The following is a 26,052-nucleotide window of genomic DNA, read 5'->3' as shown; positions in this document are numbered from 1 at the left end:
CAAGTCTACTTACTGAAGAGCTAAGAGCTCTCCAGTCCATTTCTCTCGCTCAGTGCTAAGAAGACCCAGCAAGGCTCTACAAACTCCAGGCAGATGATAGGAGCATTTCTCCCTATGGAAAAGAAATACCGAACTAATCAAGTAATATTACATAACTATTTTATTTATTGAGAGGACAAGAGAGCGGAAGAATTATCTGTGTATGGAGAGGGGAAGGGAGATGTAAGAGATCTGAAGTCTCATTCTTCAAAGTCAATAAAGAGTATCAACAACAACAACAACAAAAAAAAAACAAGGCAGACAAAAGCAGAAATAATATAGGCATGTTTCTTAGAACCATAGTAATAAACATGAGAGAAAAACTGTGTTGAATGTGGTTATTTCTAAGTAGTAATGGGGCAGGGAACTGCTGGCTTTTGTGACAACATTTTTAGAACTATTTGGTTGGGATTTTTTAAACTGTATATATGAATCATATATGTAAAACAAAACACTTCTGAGGGAATCTGAGTGACACATACAGTATTTTTAAAGGAACTAACATACTGAATTTAAGTAGGGCTAGAAAATGACAATAAAATAATAGTTGAAATGTTGACTAGAGGTCCTAAAAGACCTTCCCTCTCCCTCCCTCCCTCCCTCCCTCCCTCTCTCTCTCTCTCTCTCTCTCTCTCTCTCTCTTTCTCTCTCTCACATACACACACACACACACACACACACACACACACACACACACTCTCTCTCTCTCTCTCTCTTTCTCTCTCCCCCCCCCGCCGCCCCCCTCCCCGCCTCTCCCGGCTCTGCCACTGACTTAGTAAGTAACCTAATGACTCTAAACTTACTTCTTCACATATACAATATATAAAGTCAGTGCAACAATAATCAGGAAAACAATTCCCTAAAATCCTATCCTCCTTTACAGATATAGGACTATCTGTGGTTGCAAATGAGTACATCTCATTTATCTAAATTCACCATCCTTATACTCCTTTAGCTTCCCATCTCAATCTGCACCCCACCTGCTAACCACACTGTTGTAATTAGGTTTACACTACTGATTTGGTTAACAAATTATTTCACAGACAAAAAAAGGAAAAAGTTCAGCCAACTAAATATTCATCAACCCAAATTATCACATAACAAAAATATATATTAATTGAATTTCACCTTATTTCAAGAAAAAAAAAAATGATGATTTATGGCATCTTTTGTTAACAACTGAGGTACTAGTATCATTAAAAAAATTATTGGGGCACCTGGGTGGCTCAGTTGGTTGAGCGTCCGACTTCGGCTCAGGTCATGATTTCACAGCTCGTGAGTTCGAGCCCTGTGTGGGGCTCTGTGCCAACAGCTCGGAGCCTGGAGCCTGCTTCGGATTCTGTGCCTCCCTCTCTCTCTGCCCCAACCCACTTGCATTCTGTCTCTGTCTCTCTCAAAAATAAACATTACAAAAAATAAATGGAAAAAAAATTATTGGGGCGCCTGGGTCACTCAGTCAGTGTGACTCTTGGTTTTGGCTCACATCATGATCTCACGGTTTCCTGAGTTTGAGCCCTCTGTCACACTCTGCACCAGCAGCACAGAGCCTGCTTGAGATTCTCTCTCCCCTCTCTCTTCCCCTCCCTCACTCATGCTGTTTCTCTCTCTCTAAATAAATAAACTTTAAAAAATATATCAGTTATTCTTGAGTACATATATATAACAAACAAAACAATTTAGAGAACAGCTTTAGTACTATTAGGATAATTTTATTTCCAAAAAATAAACTAAGGGAAGAGTGCCTGGCTGGTTCAGTCAGAAGAGCATACAACTTTTGATCTCAGGGTCATGAGTTCAAGCCCCATGTGCAGCATAGAGCCTACTTAACATAAAAATTTAATTTAAAAAAAAAGTAAACTGGGACAAAAAGACCAAAAAAAAAAAAAAAAAAAGGCAAAAAATTCCTTAATGCATAAGCTTTGTTCCTCGTCTTTGAACACTACTACCTATGAAGCACCTTAGAACTACACACTGAATAATGTGTGCTGAATAACTTTCTCTTCCACTGATCCTGAGGGTGACTTTGTGACAGCACTAACAGAATGTGGTGAAGTGACATTATGTGACTTCCAAAGCCAGATCAGAAAAGGCAATATGGTTGCAGCCTGGCTCTCACTCTCTCTAAGGATGCTCACCTTTGGAATGCTGTGAATATGCCTGGGGCACACAGAGAGAGCATACACAAGTGTGTAAGCCTCAGCTAAGGTCGTAGGTAATAAGTCATATGAGTGAATAAGCCTTCAAATGATTGTAGCCTCCAGCCTTGAGTTTTTCAGCTGAGGTCCAACCATGGAGGAGATATAAGCCATCCCTACCTATGTGAATCCTTGACTCACAGAACCTCTGAGGATAATAAATATGCCACTAACTTTTGGGGTAATTTCTTACACAGTCCTAATAACTGGAATAGGGTGGTTTTCCCCAACCCTTCCTTGTCACACAGGCTACCATACTGACATAAAAAAAAAAAAGCCAAAATTTGGAAAAAGTCCGCATAGGTAGGTGAAATGAATCCACATAGTATGGATACTATGTACTTAATGGAAAGATGTTTTTAGTGACTGACAATGAATTCAAGGACACAGAAAGAAAACACACTCCATAGGCTGGCTACAGTAAAGTAGTTGTGCCAAAACCATAGTGAAAATGTAACTTCAAACTGAAACAACACTAACAGGCTTATCTCAACCCTGTGTCTACAAAGAGATAGAAAAAAAGGAACTAATGAAGTTTTATCAGTTCCTTCATTACACCATTTTCTCCCAGGACGATATACAGAAAAGATTTTTATTTTTTTAAAAAAGCTCCCCAGATGATTTTTTTTTTAAGTTTATTTATTTATTTTGGAGAGAGAGAAAGAGACAGAACATACGCAAGCAGGGGAGGGACAGAGAGCAAGGGAGAGAGAATCCCAAGCAAGCTCCACACTGTCGGCACAGAGCCGGATGTGGAGCTAGAACTCATGAACTGTGAGATCGTGACCTGTGCCAAAACCAAGAGTCAGACGCTTAACTGACTGAGCCACCACCCAGGTGCCCCCACATAGAAAAGGTTTTGATGAGATGAATACAAGATGGAAAAAAAAGCAGACTTTGGTAAAAATGAACATTTAATCTGTGGTACAGACATCTTTCAGGGAAAGGAATGATTTCAACAGCTAAAATGCTACAAATCCTTGCCTGGCAGTCTCCAGAGACTACCTGGAGACCTGAATGGTTCTCCTTCCCAGGGAACAGAGAGGCTGGTGAAACTAGCAGCTGCCCACAGTGGGTATTTCTGAGACCTAATGGTACTTACTGGACACAGAGAATAATATCAGAAGTTTGAACTCCCCTGTTAATTTGCAGACTAGATCACATGATGCTGTACAGATTGTAAACTGCACAACTAGAAAGCCATTCACATAGATTAAACTATGCAGCATCTACACAAAAGTACTAAAGGGCACTAAAAGTACACTTTGAAAGACTTGGGTCCAAATACCCTGAGGAATAAATATACTATATATCCAACAGTCAATTTCTTATACTGTTCCTCTTAAACTAAATTTGGTGATGACCTGAAGTAAAGGTAAAGTTTCCAGTACCATAATATTATCAGTCTAGTGATACACTCAACTGTATTAAAATGGACATTTAAACATATATAACATGTATTAAAAATATATAAAAAGAGTAATATATGTCTTTCTAAAAGAGTAATTAGCACATTGATTACTATATTGAAAAATACAACATTCCAGGGGCGCCTGAGTGGCTCAGTTGGTTAAGCACCCAACTCTTGATTTCGGCTCAGGGAGATCGAGCCCCATGATGGGGTCTGCACTGACAGCACAAAGCCTGCTGGGGATTCTCTGTCCCTCTCTCTCTGCCCCTACCTGGCTCATGCGCATGCTCTCTCTCTCTCAAAATAAATAAAATAAACATTAAAAAAATACAACATTGGATTATTAACTAAAGTGCCCAACAGAAAAAATTTTGCTAAACAGAAAACAGCAAATCCTTCTGCAATATTTTGAAACAAATACAGAATTACAAGCTAACATTAAGAGTAAATATGAACTAAGTATAATGAATATTAAATTAAGAATTACTATTTAACCCCCCCAAAAGGATTTTAATGAGTCAATAACAGGAAAAGGGACTTTTCTTGTACCAAGTCCCAACACATGAATTTCCATTAACTAAAAATTTTTATGAAGTAGAATTCCCTTCACTAAATACTATTGTCCTTTGTTGGCAACCTATACTATGTATTAACAGAGGACAGAATACTAAAAAAAAAGAAAAAAATTAAAGCTTAACATGTCGGAAAAGCACACTAGTTGGGTATGTTAGAAAATACTCTTAAAGGTACTACTCTGCAGCCACTTTTCCAATGTGAAATGGTTCGGAGTTTGGGTAAAAAAATAAACTAGCAACAGATTAGCGATCGTGTTGTAATACAGAAAATTTTAAGTTTAAGAAACTGGTAAAGAAAGAAGATTAATATTTTATTTTTTCCAGCTTTGAGATATAACTGACATGACATTGTGTAAGTTTAAGGTGTACGACAAGATGATGTGATACACATATACATCATGAAACAATTACCATGATAAAGTTAGTACATGCATCACCTCACATATTACCCTTTTTGTGTACGGTGCAAACATTTAAGGTTCACTCCCTCACCAACTTTCAAGTATATAGTACAGTACTGTTGACCACAGTCACCATGCTGTATATCAGATCCCCAGAACTTACTCCTAACTGGAAGTTTGTACCGTTTGGCCAACATCTCATTTCCCCCACATCCTAACCCATGGAAACCACCATTTTACTCTTTCTGAGTTCAGCTTTTCTTTTTAGCTCTCAGATATGAGTAAAGTCACACAGTATTTATTTTTCTCTACCTGGCTTATTTCACTTAGCATAATACCCATGTCCATCCAAGCTAATTTCAGAAGATTAGTATTTCATATCACTGAAAGATTTCTAAGTATAGAAAAACCCAGGTAACAACCCAGGTAACAGCAAAAAACAGATGAAAGGTGCTACGGAAAGGCAGAAATGAGGAATGAGGAATCCAGTCCGAACACGGACTATACACCAGCCATTATTATTTCATAGTATTTGATTTTTGAAGGGGACAATGGTTCTGTGGTAATTTATGAGATTCCTAGGCTGAAGTACTTACATGTGAAGTGTACCACTTACTTTCAGAAGGTTCAGAAAAACACACAGAAAAAGAAAGATAAAGCAAATGTGAAAAATGTGAACAACGGATCAGTCTAGCTAAAGAATATGTGGGTATTCATTACCCTATTCTTCCTCCTCTTCTGCAGGTTTGAAATTTTTTAAATAAAAAAGAGGAATACGCCCTTGTATATATCAAGACACGTACAAGTATGCTCACAATAACGTTACTGACAAGAGCCCAAAGTGGAAAAAATCCAAATACACCAACAGTAAAGTGGACAAGTAAATGGTGACAAATAAGTGAATAAGCAAATTGTGGCATATTCACACAACTGAGTACTACATAGCATTGACAACGAACCAACAACTGTCAACATACTGCATGGGTGAAATTCACAAATAACGTTAAACAAATAAAAATAGAAATAGGATGAACAAATATTTGTTAAATAAATATTTCAGACAAGACTCAGATAAGATCAGGGCTGTCCTTTATCTCTGTTTAGCAAGCTTTATTCACAGAAAGTACAAGAAAGATTACGAAGAAAATGTGTAAATCACTCACGGGAATAAATTCCTTTCAAGCACCTCAAGCTCATTTATAAAAACCAGCCACACACTGATTTGCTCCACTTATCATAATGCACTGTTGGTGTGTCAACCTTTTGAAAGACCCAGTTTAAATCAAAACTTATACTAGAAACTTACAAACCCATACTAAAAAGACTTTCTTCACTGGATAAGGAATAAGGCTTTTCAAAGTATAATACAATTAAACAATTTTAGTTTTAAAATATAATCTAAATTCAGATTATGAAAAGAAAAAACTATATAAAATACTTACATTAACTTTGAAAGCTTGTACAGTGTTATCCAAAAGAAGGATGTTGCAAACCACCTCCGTATGCTGTCTGTCTCGGGCCAACTCTGATGCTCGTACATTGTAGGTTCTGCCAGCAGGCAATCGGAAACGTGAGGTCATTACTGTCCACACACGGTCTAAGTTGAAAAACAAATTCACTAAATAAAAGAATAGTTGAAGATACAATGTAGTTTAAAACAGCAAGGCTGTTATATATTGTTCAACTAACACTTACGTAAAAAGCAGTTATAACTTTTGAAACACCTGGATAAGAAGAATTGTAGGCATAAATAAAGGAACCGTATATAGTTCATCATCTAAACTAAAATTCAAACTGCCTGAAGAAAAGCCTTATTTTGAACTGTTCCATTGGGAAGACAATACATGAATTGTTCAGGAAGTCATAATCCAATTCAAAATAAATAAATTTGGGAGTAGCCAAAACAAGGGGTAGGAGCATATGCTATCTTAGTAAGCTGGAACATTTCTCACCAATGCAAGTATTAAACGACACTGTAGAATAGCAAATGGAAGGAAGATTGTGTAACTTTGAAGGGCCCTTTATTAAACTGATTCAGATTTGGGGGAAACATGGGAGTTTGCTCAATTTTTTAAAATACAATAATACCCTTCATTTTAACTATCCTCATATTCAAACTAATTCTAATAGGATTATTCTTATTATTCTCAAGAAAACAAAAACAAAATAGGAAACATAAGACTACACATCTTTGCTTCTCAATTTTTAACCTAAGAGGGAAAAACAGGGGCACCTGAGTGGCTCAGTTGGTTAAGGGGCTGACTTTGGCTCAGGTCATGATCTCGCAGTTCATGGGTTCAAGCCCTACATCAGACTCTGCGCTGACAGCTCAGAGCCTGGAGCCTGCTTCGGATTCTGTGTCCCTCTCTCTGCCCCTCCCCCACTCCTGCTCTTTCTCTCTGAAAATTAAATAAACATAAAACAAAATTAAGAGGAAAAAATAGCATTGCCAAGAAAGAAGAGACAACACATTGCTATCAGCAGTACTTGATGTTAAAAGGCAATGAAAGTTGTAGCTTTGAAGTTCTAAAAATTATATGAAACACAGAATTACATACCAAAAAAATTAGCGTTCATGTGGGAGAACAAAGCTAACGACATTTCAGACAGTCAAGGATTCAAAGTTTAAAATCCATACAACTTTCCTCTTAAAGACAATCAGAGAAAAGAAATAAGATATATTAGAAACACAAGGTATAGAATTTTTAAATATGAATAAGCAATAAGTAGTAAGAAATCTGAATAATGAGTAAGCAAAAAATAATAAAAATAAACACCAATTCAAATCAGTGGTATCCAGTAACTGCAGTTGACATCACAGACTGTTCATGTCAAAATGATTAAAGCTAACAGTCAGTGTTACACAGGTATGAGAACTATATAAGGAAAACAGCTTTAGCAGTTGACAAAGAAGGGCTAAGCCAAGTAAGGTTCACCAATTACAAGACAGTGATGGGTGGTTTCCGGTTCCATATGTAAAGAGCTTGCAAGCCCCCATGCCACTTTAACAAGTAAAAAGTAGAACAGACTGGAAAATCACCAATGCTTCTGAGATTTATGAGAAAGAGAAGATCAAGGCAAGCTACTGTCCCCAAGACTGAAGAGACAGGCAAACAGGTCTCATGTAAAGAGTCACAAGCAGAAACCACCCAGGGAACCAGTAACTGTAACTGGCAAATTGCTGGGGGCTCAGTGTGGACAATTCTGAGAGTTAAAAAAAACTCCAGGGGACTTCCACAATATTGTGAGATTTATTTCCAAGAATCCAATTAGATTCCCACAGTAAGTACTGAGAAAAGTAGAGTTAAGCTTTCTGCCAGGGGTAAACATACATACACATACACATACATACATACATACACACACACACACACACACACACACACACACACACACACACACACAAAACTATTATTAAATACACCAAAGCACTCTGTTCTTAACAACAACTGCCCTTAGGAGAAACTAGTTAACAAGAGCCTAACAAACCTGGGGCAAGGAAAATACTCAACTCCAACTAACTCTAGCCTTCTGGTGGGAGAAGGGAAATACCCAACTCCAGCCCATTTTAGATATCCTGTCCCATCTAAAAGGGGAGGGAAAAACTGAGAAACCCTGTCCAGAGACACAGGCTCTCTAAAATACTGAGACTTAACCAGAGGATTACAGAATTCTTCTCTCCTCCCCCCACTCTTCCCCACACCCACTAAAGGCCTATTTACAGCATTTCCTCTTACCACGACACCATGCCTGCCTATCAAGAAAAATTTATAGGGATGTCAGCCTGCCTGGCTGGCTGGCTGTCAGCAGAGCATGTGACTCTTGATCTCAGGGTTGTAAGTTTGAGCCCCATGTTGGGTGTATAGATTACTTACAAATAAAATCTTTAAAAATAAAAAAGAAAAAGAAAAAGAAAAATTTACAAGGCATGATAAAAGGCAAACCACGATTTGAAAGGATGGAGCAAGCATCAGAACCAGACATGAAAGGGATGTTGGAATTATCAGAGAGAGAATTGAGAAGAACTATCTGTGATTAATATGCCAAAGGCTCTAATGGATATTGTAGACAACATGCAGAAACAGATGGGTAACGTGAGCACAGAAATGGAAATCCTAAGAAAGAACCAGTAAGTAATGTTATAGGCAAAAAACACTAACACATATATATGAAGAATGCCTAATGATAGACATGTATCAGACACAACAGAGGAAAGACTCTCTGAGCTAGAGGATATATTAATAGAATCCTCAAAAACCAAAAAGGAAAAAGAACAAAGACTAAAAAAACAAAAACAAAAATAAAAACAGAACACCCAAATACTGTGGGACAAAAAAAAATTTTTTAAAAGGTATAACATAGATACAGTGGCTATACCAGAAAAAGGAAAAAAATAAGAAAAAATATTTATAACAGTAATGACTGAGAGTTTCCCCAAATTAATGTCAGAGATCAAAGTACAGATCCAAAAAGCCTTGACAACACTAAGAAGGAAAATGCCCCTCCAAAAAAACAAAACAAAACCCTACAAAAACCAGCCTATACCTAAGCATATCATTTTAAAACTACAAATAAAAGATTAAAAACTCCTGGAGGCACCTGGGTGGCTCAGTTGGTTGAGTATCCATCCAACTTTTGGTTTCATATTGGGTCACGATCTCACAGTTTGTGACTTTGAGTCCTACATTGAGCTCCACGCTGATGGTGTGGGGGCTGCTTGGGATTCTCTCTTTCCCCCTCTCTCGCTGCCCCTCAACATGTCTCTCTCTCCCTCCCTCTCTCTCAAAACAAATAAACTTTAAAAAATTCTTAAAAATGGGGCACCTGGGTGGCTCAGTCAGTTAAGTGTCTGACTTCGGCTCAGGTCATGATGTCTCAGTCTGTGAGTTCAGGCCCCCTGTCAGGCTCTGTGTTCACAGCTCAGAGCCTGGAGCCTGCTTTGGATTCTGTGTCTCCCCGTCTCTCAGCCCCTCCCACACTCATGCTCTGTCTCTCTCTGCCTCTCAATAATAAATGTTTTTAAAAAAAAATTTTTTTTTTTAATTCTTAAAAAAAAAAAAATCCTGAAGGAAGTCACAGGAAAAAAAACACTGAGGAGCAAATATAAGAATTACATCTGACTACTTAAGCCTGCAAACAAGAAGAAAGTAGAGCGGAATATTTAAAATGTTAAGGGAAAAAAAACCCACCAACCGAGAATTCTATATCCTGCAAAATTACCTTTCAAAAGAGAAAGAGAAATATACAATTTCTCAGACAAAAAAAAAGGGGGGGGGGGATGGATTTGTTGCCAGTGCACCAGTCTTGAAAGATACTTTTTAAAAAGTTATTTAGATGGAAGCAAAATAATATAGGTCAAAACTCAGATTTACATATAGAAGAGTTTCAAAGAAGGAGTAAGTGAATGTAAACTAAAAACTTTTATTTTTATTACTCTTAATTAATTCAGATAACAGTACAATGCCCTCCACTTGAATATGGCAAAGACAAGAAATTTGATGAGATTTTCCTTCCACAATTAGGTGAAGGGTAAGAAAGATATTGCAGATGTGATTTAAGTCCCAAATCAAAAGAAAAGAATGCCTTTGGTGGGCCACACTCAGGTGCAAAATTCTTTTACTTCCTGAAGTAAAAGAAATTCTCCTGCTGGCTTTAAATACATGGTCTGCCAGGGTGCCTTGGTGGCTCAGTTGGTGAAGCATTCGACTCTAGATTTCGGCTCAAGTCATGATTTCATGGTTCGTGAGTTCGAGCCCTGCACTGGGCTCTGCACTGGCGGCACGGAACCTGCTTGAAATTCTGTCTCTCTGCTCCTCCCCGGCTCATGTTCTCTCTCAAAAAATAAAACAAGGGGCGCCTGGGTGGCGCAGTCGGTTAAGCGTCCGACTTCAGCCAGGTCACGATCTCGCGGTCCGTGAGTTCGAGCCCCGCATCAGGCTCTGGGCTGATGGCTCGGAGCCTGGAGCCTGTTTCCGATTCTGTGTCTCCCTCTCTCTCTGCCCCTCCCCCGTTCATGCTCTGTCTCTCTCTGTCCCAAAAATAAAATAAAAAACGTTGAAAAAAAATAAAATAAAATAAAATAAAATAAAACAAAACAAAATAAACATTTAAAGATATGGTCTGCCGTATTGTAAGAGGACCTGTGTCAGGAGCCTCTAGATGCTGATAGCCAGCAAAAAACTAAAGACCTGAGCCCTACATTTGATTGTATTAATCAACAATCACATGACCTTGGAAAAGAACCCAGGATCCCCAAGTCTAGTCAACATCTAGAGAGCAACTTTCCAAGAGCCAACCTACACCCATATACCCAACCCACAGAAACTGGAAGAAAATAAATGTGTATCATTTTAAACTACATTTGGGGTAATTCATTACACATTAATAGAAAATATGAAGCAACACACACAACGATCTCTTTGTGTATGTTAAACTCTTGCCTATAACAGATATATATTTTCCCTTCTCCCCAGCCCTGCCTTCCCTTCAACTGGGGTGAGTGGTCCAGGTGAAGAAAGTGGGCAAAGACCTAAGGAAATTGATAAGGAACAGAGAATTGGCAAATTAGGTTTAACAGTAGGGGGAGCTACCAAAAAAAAAAGAGCACTGGCTGATGTTATAAAGATATTCCAATGTCAAAGAATGGTACAGGAATGACAGGATCAAAAGATATCAGTGTATTCTGCCAACACCAGTCTTCCCCATTTACTGGCACACTTACTTTTGACATTTGCACCTGAACCCAGATTAACAGTTTCCTGAAATTTCTTTTTTTGGTTGTTTCAATGAAATTTCTATGTAACTCACTCAGATACTTCCATATTTGAGATTCTTCCATAGTCTTGAAAATTATCTACATTTACGATACATACCACTTGACAAGTGACACAATTATGGCAGTGACAACCTAACTGCCCACAGGTGATAAGAAATAAGATAACAATAACCCAAATAAGCTAATAAGCCAAATAAGCTAATTCCGACAAATAAGTCGTCAGAATTTCCATTACATTTTGGAAAACACACTCCCAAAAGTTTATGAGCATCTTAATATATGACATCCAGCTGACAGATGAGTGCTTTTCTCAGAAGAGACACCTTTTCCTAGTACCTCAAACTTTTTCTATTCACTTATGAAAGTAAGATGTTCTTTTGGAGATGCTAAGAGAACATAATTGTTTAAAGTCTCAGTTGAGCAAAATATCAAATGCTTCTAGGGGGCTCTTCTGATCATCCTCTATGCTACATATAAATTTTCAAGAAGTCATTTAAGGAGACTATATGAACAAAGAAATCTATCCATTTTAAGAACTCTTTAATTACATATGTCCTTGATTACTACTCACCATAGTCTAGTTTATGTTATCTCATACAATTTTCTAACTGATGTTTAGGAGTGCTAATATCATGCTTTTTTTTTTAATTTTTAATATTTATTTATTTTGAGAGAGAGAGAGAGAGAGAGAGAGAGAGTGCGAGCAGAGGAGCAGCAGAGACAGAGAGAGTCACAGAATACGAAGCAGGCTCCAGGCTCCAAGCTGTCAGCACAGAGTACCACAAGGGGCTTGAACTCACAAACCGTGAGATCATGACCTGAGCTGAAGTCAAACGCTTAACCAACTGAGCTACCCAGATGCCCCAACTAATACTATGCTTTAAATATATAGTTTTATCGGGTTCAGCTTATGATCTCATGGCTCATGAGTTCAGCCCCACGTCAGGCTCTGTGCTGACAGCTCGGAGCCTGGAGCCTGCTTCAGATTCTGTGTCTCCCTCTCTGTCTGCCCCTCCCCATTCATACTCTTTCTCTCTCTCTCAAAAATAAATGAACATTAAGAAATTAAAAAAACTACATATATATATACATATATATATATAGTTTTATTATGACTATTATTTACAAAGTGAAGTGCAAACAGCAGATTATTTTGAAAACCAATTATTAACATTAAGCAAATATTGTATTGGGTATTACTTCCATTTTTGGCAAAAACAAAGAAAACACTGAGTAGCATTTCCACAGATATGTAATTATTTAGAAAACTAAGTCACATGTTTTTAGAGACTACCCAAATCTACTCTTAGACAACATATTTAGAGATAAATGTATCCTGAAAGTAACCCATCTATTGGCTCCATGTTTAAACAGGTTTAGTAGATTATAAATAAGGTTAAAGCCACTGTTCTTTACAGACCAAAGAAACCTAAACTTAGCTACCCTAAATAGGTAATATTCAAACAAAAAGAACTAACAATAGGACAGCAGGACATTATAATTAACATATGTAAATGTTCTTAAATTAGAACAAAATGTACCTACCCTCTATCCTCAAAATCTCATGTTCCTTAGATTTATGCTTATAGATAAAAATATTTTCCAGACAGTGGTTGTACTTACATATTTTTTAAATTACACGATAAAACTTTAAACACAAGCTCAAGTAGCTATTATTACCAAAACATTCCTCTCAACCTCAAGTCACTAACAATAATGGAAAGTATTTAAGACAATGCAAATTAACTTTAAAAGAATAAATTTGCACTGCTAAGCCCAACTACAGAAATGCACAATCTATTCTAAACATTCAATGCTCTTAAATGTGGATTGTCACAAAATGTTGGCCACCTATAATTTGCAATAAAACCTTACTAGTTTACACCCTGCTGAGAGTTTTAAATAATTTTATTTGATTACGTGGTTTGATGTTATCCTCTAACCTTTGAGAAAAAAATTCATTAATAGTAATCTTCAAATTTTAAAAAATATTTCTTGAAGAGAACAGACATTTCTCCAAAGAAAACATACAGATGGCCAACAGACACATGAAAAGATGCTCACCATCACTCACCATAAGAGAAATGCAAATCAAAACTCATTGCGATGTCACCACACATCTGTCAGAATGGCTAAAATCAACAACACAAGAGACAACAGGTATTGGAAAGAATGTGGAGAAAAAGGAACACTTGTGCACTGTTGGTGGGAAAGCAAACTGGTGTAGCCACTATGGAAAACAGTATGGAGGTTCCTCAAAAAGTTAAAAATACCCTACATGACAGCAATCACATCACTGGGTATTTACCCAAAAAATACAAAAACACTAATTCAAAGGGATATATGCACCCTTATGTTTATAGCAGCATTATTTACAATAGCCAAATTATGGAAGCAGTCCAGGTGTCCATCAGTTGCTGAATGGATAAAAAGGAGGTAATATTTATACAATGGAATATTATTCAGCCATAAAAAAGAATGAAATCTTGCCATGTGCAACAACATGGATGGAACCAGAGTATAATGCTAAGCAAAATAAGTCAGTCAGGAAAAGACAAATACCATATGATTTCACTCATATAAGGAACTTAAGAAACAAAACAAAACAAACAAGCAAAGGGAAAAAAAGAGAAAGACAAACCAAGAAACAGACTCTTAAATTTTAGAGAACAAAACGATGGTTACCAGCAGGGAGGTGGCTGGGGTATGAGGGAAATAGGTGATGAGGATTAAGGAGTGCACTTATTGCAACGAGCTCTGGGTGATGTATGGAATTGCTGAATCACTATATTGTACACCTGAACTAATATAACACTGTATGTTAACTAGTTGGAATTAAAATTAATAAAACAATTATTTCTTGAAGGGGAAAAAAAACCCTAAAAGGAGAGACTCTGAGTTTTAAACTCGTATTCATGAAAAATATCCTTTCCATTAAAAAAAAATTAGAAATTTCTTTTTTAAAAAACAAACAGTAATTTTAAGTAATCTCCCTGCCCAGGGGTGCCTGGGTGGCTCAGCTGGTTAAGCATCTGACTCTTTGAATGAGGCTCAGGTCATGATCCCAGGGTAGTGGGATCGAGCCCCGTGTCAGGATCCCCGCTGATTCCCTGTCCCTCAGCCCCTTCTTCCCCTCACATGCACATACAGGCATTGTTTCTCTAAAATAAACAAAACCAAAAACTTTAATCTCTCTGCCCAATGTGGGGCTTGAACTCACAACCCCAAAACCAAAAGTCACATGCTCTACCAACTGAGCCAGCCATGTACCCCAGGAATAATTTCTAAGTAGACTAACTATTCAGCAAATATTTGCTAAACTGTGCCAGGCACTGATCTAGGCCCTCAGCATACATCAATTGGGGGGGGGGGGGGGGGGGGGGCGGGGAAATCACAAGTTCCTATTCTTATGGAACTTATGTTCTAGCATAAAATATTTTATTTTCCTCTAGCCCTCTTGCAAGCATCCTTCAAAAGAAGCTGTAAGTGCCAAGTAGGCAGAGACTGGTTCTAACATAATTACCATTATACTTCCTTTTATAACTTTCAACCCCAAACCTTATTAAGATGCTGGGCACAGAGTAAGTATTCCTTAAGTAACCAAATGAAAAGTATAATAAATTAAGTATATTTTCCAGGCTATTCTGTCTTGTACATTTTAGAATCTTAGCTGTGAAATAGTCTTATTAGCACTGCTCCCACTACTCAGTATCTTTAGTGCTAAGTTACTTTTTTGGGAAACACTACTTAAAGACTTCAGACCTAAAGCAAAAATGAACTGTCTAATCCACTCTTGAGACTTCTCCATAAAATGAAATCTTCACTTCAGTTACGAAGATTTAGTTACCAATACACTAAGTATATTCACACTTTTTGCCACATTCACTTTCCTCTCATAAAGCAATAATTCTGTTTGATTTCTGGGAAATTTTATTACTTGAAAATTCTAACTGTGAAAAAAATTATGCCAAATCTTCAGGATGCTTTAGAAAAAAAAGGTCAATTGAAATTCTCCATCACATCTTTCTTTCTTCATCTGAAAAGTGTTTTCAGTAAAACTGATACACATGTATACATAACTGCTTTCAGTGGAAACAAGCCCATCTCTTTTTAAAAGAATATGAATTCTGGGGTGCCTGGGTGGCTCAGTTAAGCATCCAACTTCGGCTCAGGTCAGGATCTCACCACTTGTGAGTTCGAGCCCCGTGACAGGGTCTGTGCTGACAGTTTAGAGCCTGGAGCCTGCTTTGGATTCTGTGTCTCCCTCTCTCTCTGCCTCTCCCCTGATCAAACTCTGTCTCTCTCTCTCTCTCTCAAAAATAAATAAACAGAGGCGCCTGGGTGGCTCAGTTGGTTAAGCGTCCGACTTCGGCTCAGGTCATGATCTCACGGTTTGTGAGTTTGAGCCCCGCGTTGGGCTCTGTGCTGACAGCTCGGAGCCTGGAGCCTGTTTCAGATTCTGTGTCTCCCTCTCTCTCTGGCCCTTCCTCTCTCTCTCTCTCTCTCTCTCTCTCTCAAAAGTAAATAAACATTAAAAAAAATTTTTAAATAAAAAATAAATAAATAAAAATAAATTTAAAAAATAAAAAATAAACATTAAAAAATAATAAAAATAAAAAATAAAAGAACATGAATTGTGATCTATAAAAATGTTCAGTCATTTTATACTCAATGTACTAATAAAATTTTAAATATTCTTAAAAGACCTAAAATTATGATAAATCTTTTTGTCTACAGACATTAAAAATTTATGCATATTAAGTCAAAAGAGCTGAGCATAAATGGTGATATTCAAACTACATAAATTACGGGCAAATATAATAAGAGACAGAAAAAGCATTCAGGCATATTCATATAGTGGTGAATTAAAATTCTGAGATAAAATTCTTTCATATTTAGAATTCTAATGTTAATACAATGTTTTCTGTTCAGTAAAAAGCACATTCTTTCTGAATTTCTTTTAACTTCAAAGGACAAAATGATAGTTTATTTTCAATCATCACAAATACAGATTAAAAGGTTTAGGCTGTCACAAAAAGAAACAAATGACATGGCTTGGCAGTAGCAAGAAAGTACAAGAAAGATGAAACGGGTGGTAGAGAATAAAACAGGGGACACGCAAATCTTCCTTGACATGATAGAGGACATCTGTGGAAAACATTCTTAACATCATACTTCACACTGAAGAATGGAATGGCTTCCAGCTAATAGTAGGAACAAAACGAGGAAATCCGATCAGCTCTCATCACTGTTATTCAGAACTGCAGTGGAGGGGTGAGGAGTAGCAATTAGGCAAGAAAAAGAAATACAAGTCATTGAGGTTACAAAGGAAGAAGAAAAACCATCAATATTTGCAGATGGCATAATTAGCTACATAGAGAATCTGAAGATTTACAAAAGAAAAAGCTGCTGCTAGAATAACTGAGTTTAGCAAAGCAAAATATCATGCCAAAGGTAAAAATTAATTGTATTTCTAATAAACTAGCAACCAAAAAATATTTTAAAAATAATATAATTTACAATAGCATTAAAACTGAAAACTTCAAAACCAAGGAAGAAATATTTATTACTAAGGAAGAAATAAAATCTATGAGGGGATATGTTGTGTTCACAGGTTAGACGATCTATAGATTCAAGGCAATCTCACTAAAAATCACAGCAGGCTTCTTACAGAAATTGACAAACCATTCTAAAATTTATATGAAAATGAAAGAGACTTAAATAGGTCATAAAAAGATTTGAATTGAAAATAGTTGAAAACAACTTCAAAAAAGAAAGAAAATGGGAGACTAAATCTACTGATTTTAAAACTCATTCATTATAAGCTACAGAAACGAAGGCACTATTGTATTGACATCAAGATAAAGGAATGAAACAAAATAAGAGTCCAAAATGAGATCTACACATATACGGACAACTAAATTTTGACCAAGATATACAGACACACCTCATTTTACTGTACTTCACAGATACTGAATTTTGACAAATTGAAGGTTTGTGGCAATCCGGCATCAAACAAGTTTATGGCACCACTCTTCCAACAGCATTTGTTTACTTCAAGTCTTTGTGTCACATTTCATTTAATTCTCTCAATATTCACACTTATTTTCATTATTATTATTATAATTGTTATGATGATCTGTGACCAGTAATTACAACTCATGTATAGCATTTTTTAGCAATGAAGTATTAAAAAAAATTTTTTTAACATTTATTTTTGAGAGACAGAGACAGGGAGGGGCAGAGCGAGAGGGAGGTGCAGAATCTGAGCAGGCTCCAGGCTAAGAGCTGTCAGCACAGAGCCTGACATGGGACTCAAACCCACAAACCACGACATCATGACCTGAGCCAAAGCCAGACGCTTAACTGACTGAGCCACCCAGGCGCCCCAACAATGAAGTATTTTTTAATTAAGATACGTACTTTTTGGGATCCCTGGGTGGCTCAGTACATTAAGTTGTCTGGCTCTTGATTTTGGCTCAGGTCAGGATCTCACTCACAGTTCACGGTTCAAGCCCTGCATCAGGCTTCGTGCAGAGCCTGCTTGGGATTGATTCATTCTCTCTCTCTCTCTCTCTCTCTCAAAAATAAGTATTTTTTTTTAAAATAAAGTTAAAAGAAAAGTATATATATTTTAACAGTATTTTTAGAATTTTTAAATTTATTTATTTAATGTTTATTTTTGAGAGAGAGACAGACAGAGCATGAGCAGGAGAGGGGCAGAGAGGGAGACACAGAATCCAAAGCAGGCTCCAAGCTCTGAGCTGTCAGCACAGAGCCCAATGCGGGGATTACCCACACATAAAAAGATGCTCAACATCATCAGACATTGCAAATTAAAACCATAACACAAGATCACTACATACCCATCAGGATAGAACAACACTAAATGCTGGCAAAGAGCAGGAAAAAATGGATCTCTCATTCATTGCTGGTGGGAATACAAAGTGTCACAATGACACTAGAAAACAGCCTGGCACTTTCTTACAAATTTGAGCTTACTCCCAACTCTATGAGCCATCCATTCCACTTCCAGGTAATAAATGCATATGTCCATATCAAGGCTTGTATTCGTTTAGGTAAACACTGGAAACAAAACAAATGTCTATTAACAGGTAAATGAATTTATTCGCATGTGGTACATACTTATTCACCTGTGGTTTGTTAATAAAATGGAATACTAGTACATAATGAAAACAGAACTACTGATATACACAACAAGATGTACAAATCTCAAGATAATTATGCTCAAAGAAACTAGATCAAAAAAAAAAGAATACAGGGAGGGGCATCTGGATGGCTTAGTCAGTTAAGGGTCCGACTCTTGATTTCAACTCAGGCCATGATCTCTTCAGTTTGTGAGTTCTAGCCCCACTTCGGGCTCTGTGCTGATGGTGCAGAGCCTGCTTGAGATTCTCTCTCTCCCCATCTCTCTCTGCCCCATGCACGCTCTCTCTCACAATAAATAAACTTAAAAAAAAGAAAATAGAGTACATACTATATGATTCCATTTATATAAAATTCTAAAAAATACCAAGTAATATTTGGTGACAGCAGAGCAGCAGTTCCCTCAGGTGCAGCAGTGTGGAGGAAGGGATCACACTGGGGCACAAGGAAACTTTTGGGAGTAAAGCGCATGTCCATTGTATATGGAGAAGTTTTATGGATGTATAAATATGTCAAAACTGATCAAATACTATACTTCAAATATATATACAGTTAATTATATGCTATTTTATTTCAATAAAACTGTTAAAAGGGGTGCCTGGGTGGCGCAGTCGGTTAGTCTGACTTTTGATTTCAGCTCAGGTCATGATCTCACAGTTTGTGAGATGGAACCCTGTGCTGCTCTCAGCCCAGAGCCAGCTTGGGATTCTTCTTCTTCCTCTCCCTCTCTCTCTCTCTCACCCTACCCCACTTGCTCTCTCTCTCTCAAATAAATAACTTTTTTAAAAAAACTGTTAAAAAGCATACAGTCAAACCACTTAAGAGGGAAAATATGTAGAGAATTCTGACATTATGATTCATAATCTCCTGATTATATAAGAAAATTCAATTTAATTTAACATAATGCACATTTTGGCCACTTCATCATGTTAATATGGCTGATTTCTTCTACTAGTGGCAAATGCTGACAATGTAAATTTAAATTTTTAATACTCAGTTTGAACCTTAGATGTCACAAGAATTCAGATGTAGAGACTGTTCTATATGCTATTACAATAAGGCCTATTATTAAGAATATAGATGATCACCAGATGTATGTTTATTCTATTTAACCTACTTCTGCCTCATTTGCTTCATCTATAAAATGGTCAAAGTAATAGCACTCACCTCCAAGGGTTATTTTAGGGACCATGATATAACCAGGTGATGCACTCTAAGCTGAAAAACAAACTGACTAATCTTCAAGTGGTCAATTTACTCTCAAAGAATCATCTATACAATGATATTAAATGGTTATAAACACAGGATAGTCCAAATATAAAGGAAACAACTTTTTGTTTTCAATTCAAGAGAAATGTTTTCTCTTTCAAGAGAAAAAAGAATTTGTGAACTTGAAAATAAGTCAATTGAAAATAGCCAATTTGAGGACCAGAAAGAATAAAGAATGAAAAAAAAAAAGAAGAGTCTGAGACCTGAGAGACACCATAATCAACTACACTAACGTATTTATAATGGAAGTCTCAGAACAGTCAACTAAAAAGGAGGCAGAGAAAATATTTGAAGAAAATGGCAAATGGCAGATTAAGTCCCCAAATTTGATGTTTAAAAATTTAAGCCACCCATCAGAAAAATCCATTGACTTCCAAAAAAGATAAACTCAACCAGATCCTAGACATATCCTACTTAAACTATTAAAGCACAAAGAAAAAGAAAATCTTGAAAGTAGCAAGAAAAAAGTGACTCATTGCCTACAAGTGATCCTCAATAACATTTACAGACTAATATCTAATAGGAACCATGTAGGTCAAAGGGCAATAAATGACACAAAGTGCTAACAGAAAAAGACTATCTACAAGAACTCAATATCCAGCAAAACAATACTTCATAAATGAAGAATTTAAGAGAGGTCCAAAAAAACAAACAAAACAAAACCTAAAGGAATCTGTCACTAGCAGATCTGCCCTAGGGGAAAAAAAAACACTAAAAGATGAAATGAAAGGACATTTAGAGAGCAACTAAAATCCACAGGAAGAGGGGCACTTTGGTGGCTAAGTCAGTTAAATGTCTGACTTCAGCTAAGGTCATGATCTCATGGTTCGCAAGTTCGAGCCCTGTGTTGGGCTCTGTGCTGACAGCTCAGAGCCTGGAGCCTGCTTCGGATTCTGTGTCTCCCTCTCTCTCTGCTCCTCCCCTGCTCACACTCTGTCTCTGTCTCTGTCTCAAAAATAAACATTAAAAAAAAAAAAAAGTAAAAAATAAAATAAAATCCAAGGAAAAAATGAAAACCACCAGTAAGGGTAACTATGTGGCCAACCCTATGAACGTATTTTTTATTTGTAACTTTTTTCCTCCTGATTTAAAACACAAATGCATAAAGCAACACTTAGAAACTGTTGATGGGATTATACTTAATAAAAATGTAATCTATATGGCAATACTACAAAAAGGAAAGGGAAGGTGAGCTATATAGGAGCAAAATTCCTATATTTGAGATTAATCTGCTATTATCCCCAACTAAACAGTTAGAAGTAAATTCCCAGGGAAACCATTAACAAATAAGCTGAAAATAATACAGAAAATAAATGACATAATCAAAATGACATAATTAAAATGACAGGTTGGAAAATATCAACTTAAAAGAAAGCTATGATACAGATTACAGTGGAAAAGGGACAAAGACTAACAAAACTAGTAAAACAGCACTACCTTATCAATAACAACATTAAATGTAAATGTATAAACACTCAAATCAAAAGGCAAAGATTCACACAATAGATCTTTTTTTTTTTTTTTTTTTTTTTTTTTTTTTACAATAGATCTTTTTTAAAGCCCTGCTCCAATTATATAATCTCTACAAAAGACACAATTTAGATTCGAGTCCTGGATGGAAACTGAAGATTCAATTTACATTCAAATGTAAAACAATGTAAAAAAATATATACCAGAAAAACAGTAACCACAACAGAGATAGCATAACTGTATTAATATCAGACTGAAACTAATAAATTTAGCAAAGTGGTAGGATACAAATCCAACCTGTAAAAATCAGTTGGGTTTCGGGGCGCCTGGGTGGCGCAGTCGGTTAAGCGTCTGACTTCAGCCAGGTCACGATCTCACGGTCCGTGAGTTCAAGCCCCGCGTCGGGCTCTGGGCTGATGGCTCGGAGCCTGGAGCCTGTTTCCGATTCTGTGTCTCCCTCTCTCTCTGCCCCTCCCCCGTTCATGCTCTGTCTCTCTCTGTCCCAAAAATAAATAAAACAAAACAAAACAAAACAAAACAAAACAAAATCAGTTGGGTTTCTACACCTTCATAATCAATGATCCAAAAAAGGAAATTAAGAAAACAACTTTCATACAATAACATCAAAAATAATAAAATATTTAGATGTAAATTAGACTAAGGAGGCAAAAGACCTGTATACCAAAAATGACAAAACACTGAGGCAAGGAAATTGAAGAAGATAAAGATGGAAATCCTCTGTTCATGGATTGGAAGAAAATATTAAGATGTCAAAACTACCCAAAGCCATCTACCACATTTAATGTAAAACTATCAAAACCCCACTGGCATTTTTTGTAGACATAGAAAAATCCATCCTAAAACTCATATGGAATCTCCAAGGATTGTGAATAGCCAAAACAAATCTTGAAAAGAACAAAGTTGGAGGTGTCACATTCTCAATTCAAAACTTATTACAAAGCTACACTAATCAAAACAATGTAGTACTGGCATAAAGGCCAATGGAATAGAATGGAGAGCCCAAAAATAAACCCTTGCTATACATGTTCAAATGATTTTCTATAAGGGTGCCAAGGCCATTCAATGAGGAAAGTACAGTCTTTTCAATAAATGGTAATGGGAAAAATGGAAACCCACATGCAAAGGTATGAAACTGGGCCAATCAACACATGAAAAGTTGCTCAATATCACTGATCAGGGAATTAATTGCACATTAAATTCATAATGAGATCCTACGTCACATCCATTAGGTTGGCTACTGTCAAAGACAAAGAAACAAACAAACACAGAAAATAACAAGGATAGGGAGATACTTGGAAGCCTTGAAAAGAAGAACAAGTTAGAAGTGTCACACTTTCTCATTTCAAAACTTTTTACAAAGCTACAGTAATCAAAACAATGTAGTATTGGTGGAGAGTAAAATGGTGTGTTGCTATGAAAAGCAGCATGTGGTTCCTCAAAAAATTAAAAATAAAATTATCACATGATCCAACAATTCCACTTCTAGGTATATAACCAAAAGAATTGAAAAGCTTGGTCCTGAAGGGATATTAATACACCCAAGTTCACAGCAGCTTTATTCACATTAGCCAAAAGGTTGGAAGAAGCAAGCCAAGCGTCCATCAGTGGATGAATGGGGAAACAAATGTGGTACAACCATAAAATGGAATATCATTCAGCCTTAACAAGGAAGGAAACTCTGACACATGCTACATACCATGTGGATGAACCTTGAAGACCATGCTAAGTGAAATAAGCCAGTCACAAAATGGCAAATACCGGTTGATTCCACCTAATAAGGTATCTATAGTAGTCGATTTCATAGAAAGCAGAATGGTGGTTGCCAAGGGAAAGTAGGAGGGAATGAGAAGTTGTTTAATGTATACGGCATTTCAGTTTTGAAAGATGAAAAGCATTCTGGGGATGGATGACAGTGATGGTTCCACAACAATATGAATATACTTAATACCACTAACCACATACTTAAAAATAATTAAGATGCTAAATTTCATTATGCATACTTTACACAATTAAAAATAATTTTTTACAGTGCCTGGGTGGCTCAGTCAGTTAAGTGGTCAACTTCAGCTCAGGTCATGATCTCACAGTTCATGAGTTAGAGTCCCGCATCAGGCGCTCTGCTGTCAGCACAGAGCTGGCTTCAGGTCCTCTGTCCCCCTCTCTCTCTGCTCCTTCCCCACTCACATGTGCATCTATGTCTTACAAAAATAAACATTAAAAGATTTTTTTAAAACATATAAAAATAACTTTTTAAAAACTTAGTTATATGAACAGGTGATCTAAGTTTCTGTAATCAACAAATGTTACTTTACAGGTGTGACAGGCCATTAATTAGTGAAAGTAATGTATTTTTGAATTTTGTGAAATTTGTGTTGTCACTTTTCATCATCTGTGATCTCTTTGCTTATTCTAAATATGCTCTATTGGAGTTCTTACACCACCGTTAAAAAAAAAAAAAGAAGAAGAATATGTATTTTTAAGAGCCCTGGCAAACTTTATAAAGAATGACCCAAGTTAATTTGGGGGGGAAAAAGGATATCCTAAGTTTTCTTATGAGTTCATGTAAATAAAAGTACAGGAGAGCCTGAGTGGCTCAGCCAGTTGAGTTTCTGACTGTTGGTTTCAGCTCAGGTCACGATCTTGCAGTTTCATGAGCTCAAGTCCCATGTCAAGCTCTGCACTGGCAGCCTGAAGCCTGCTTAGGATTCTTTCTCTCCCTCTGTCTCTCTGCCCCTCCCCCACTCACTCTGTCTCTCTCAAAATAAATAAATAAACTTTAAAAAATTGAAAAGGAAAAAAGTATTTTTTTGTTACTACAAAAGGGTGAAAATTAAAACAAGCCAAACTAAACTTATATTCTGCTTAATGTATCAGATTCATTCCAAATATAAATTTATGTAGAATAAAGAAATACAAAAAATTCAACAGTTAAACTAATATTGTACTAGAGGCAGTACAGCATTAAGATTTTAAACCTCATTATCTAAAATTTCTAATTTTAGTTTTCAACACCAGTAATTTTTTTCTACTTATCATCATGTACACTGGGTTTTAAAACAAGAGGTGGAGAACACATACACCATCTTAGGAGCTCATACCCAATGCTCTCAAGCTATTTTTATAGGGTACATAAGGAGATACTAACTTTATTTCTACAGATGAAGACAGGCTGATCGAGATTATGCAACCTCAATGTGACACTGCTAGAAAGTACAAAACCTAGTGTGCCAGACACCAGAGACTACAATCATTTTATTATTCCTCAAAGATTCATTTGTTCACTTAATCAAATATTTATTAAGCATCCACTGTGTTCCAGGCACTATGCTAAAAACTGAGGAGTAGAGCTCAAATATTAGCTAAAGTAGTAATTACCTGAAAATAACTTGTAATTTTTAAGTGCTACATAAATGTCAGATGATATTACTTCTATTAGTAGTAGTAGTAATACACAGATCTTGAATATGAACAATACTACTAATCAAGCATTCAAGTCTACTAAGTATAGATGTTCTTTTTAAGAATGAAGATCCTCAAAGGCAGAAGTCCTATTTACCTTTGTACTTCTCTTAGCACCTAGGACTGAACTTTGCACTCAGTAGTATTCAAACAGTATGTGTTAATTATACAGAAGCATCATGGGGTGCCTGGGTGGCTCAGTATGTTAAATTTCCGACTGTGGCTCAGGTCATGATCTCACAATTTGTGGGTTCGAGTCCCATATCGGGCTCCGTGCTGTCAGCTCAGAGCCTGGAACCTGCTTTGATTCTGTGTCTCCCTCTCTCTCTCTCTGCCCTTCCCCTGCTCCCTCTCTGTCTCTCAAAAATAAAAACACTAAAGAGAAAAAAAAATTTTTTTAAGATTATACAGAAGCATCAGGATCACTAAAGCCACTCTTTCCCTTGCTCTCTTTCCACACTGGGTTGCCTAGAACACTAACAGCCAGTTTTTGCCCAGGCACAACACTGGGAATCTCTTTCAGAAAACTATACCCATGGGGGAGGGGAAGGAAAAAAAAAAAAAAAAAGAGGTTAGAGTGGGAGAGAGCCAAAGCATAAGAGACTGTTAAAAACTGAGAACAAACTGAGGGTTGATGGGGGGTGGGAGGGAGGGCAGGGTGGGTGATGGGTATTGAGGAGGGCACCTTTTGGGATGAGCACTGGGTGTTGTATGGAAACCAATTTGACAGTAAATTTCATATATTAAAAATAAATAAATAAATAAATAAATAAATAAATAAATAAATAAACAAACAAACAAACATTAAAAAAAAAAAGAAAACTATCCCCCAGGTCAGGAAAAAGACATAAATCCTAAAGTCTACAGGCCAACAAAACCACCAAATACACACAAACTCATGCATTATGAGTCTCCTATCAGCCGTTTGGACTCTCTCTTAAATATAAAAAGGACTAAATCATCCTTTGGGGAAAGAAAGATTTAAATGACTAACAGCACTTAGCTGGGGTTATGATGGAGGAAAGGCCAAACACTAAGCTACCAATGCACCATACTATGTCTACCATATTAATTTATAAAAAGGTATCCCTCAAATGTGTGTTAAACTAGTATGCTGATAAAAGTGCCCGACAGAACTGTCATCTAGTAATGCTTCTCAAAGCTATCTTTGTGGGAAGCTTGGTGAAGGCCATTTTTTTTCCAATTTCTAATCCATCATGGACTGTGGTAGATTGTATTTTCCAAAAACGGCAGCAACATTTCTAGAATT

The 26,052-nt window shown here is 36.7% G+C and overlaps 1 protein-coding gene across 7 annotated transcripts in view; it reads right to left on the bottom strand.

Annotated features, from left to right (window-relative positions):
* Positions 1-26,052, bottom strand: part of PTPN4 (protein tyrosine phosphatase non-receptor type 4) — a 227,215-nt gene that overhangs the window by 177,128 nt on the left and 24,035 nt on the right. For all 7 annotated transcript variants that reach the window (XM_053909685.1, XM_019469365.2, XM_019469364.2 and 4 more), the window contains exon 2: positions 6,064-6,218. In XM_053909685.1, the coding sequence (XP_053765660.1) occupies positions 6,064-6,201 (138 nt within the window). In that variant the 5' untranslated portion in view covers positions 6,202-6,218. The remainder of the gene's footprint in view (positions 1-6,063; positions 6,219-26,052) is intronic.

This window comes from Panthera pardus, unplaced genomic scaffold (genome assembly GCF_024362965.1).
Source record: "Panthera pardus isolate Hobbes unplaced genomic scaffold, ASM2436296v1 HiC_scaffold_10, whole genome shotgun sequence".
NCBI lineage: Eukaryota > Metazoa > Chordata > Mammalia > Carnivora > Felidae > Panthera > Panthera pardus.
The sequence above is the reverse complement of the archived record's forward strand: the minus strand, read 5'-3'. Positions and strand labels throughout refer to the sequence as shown.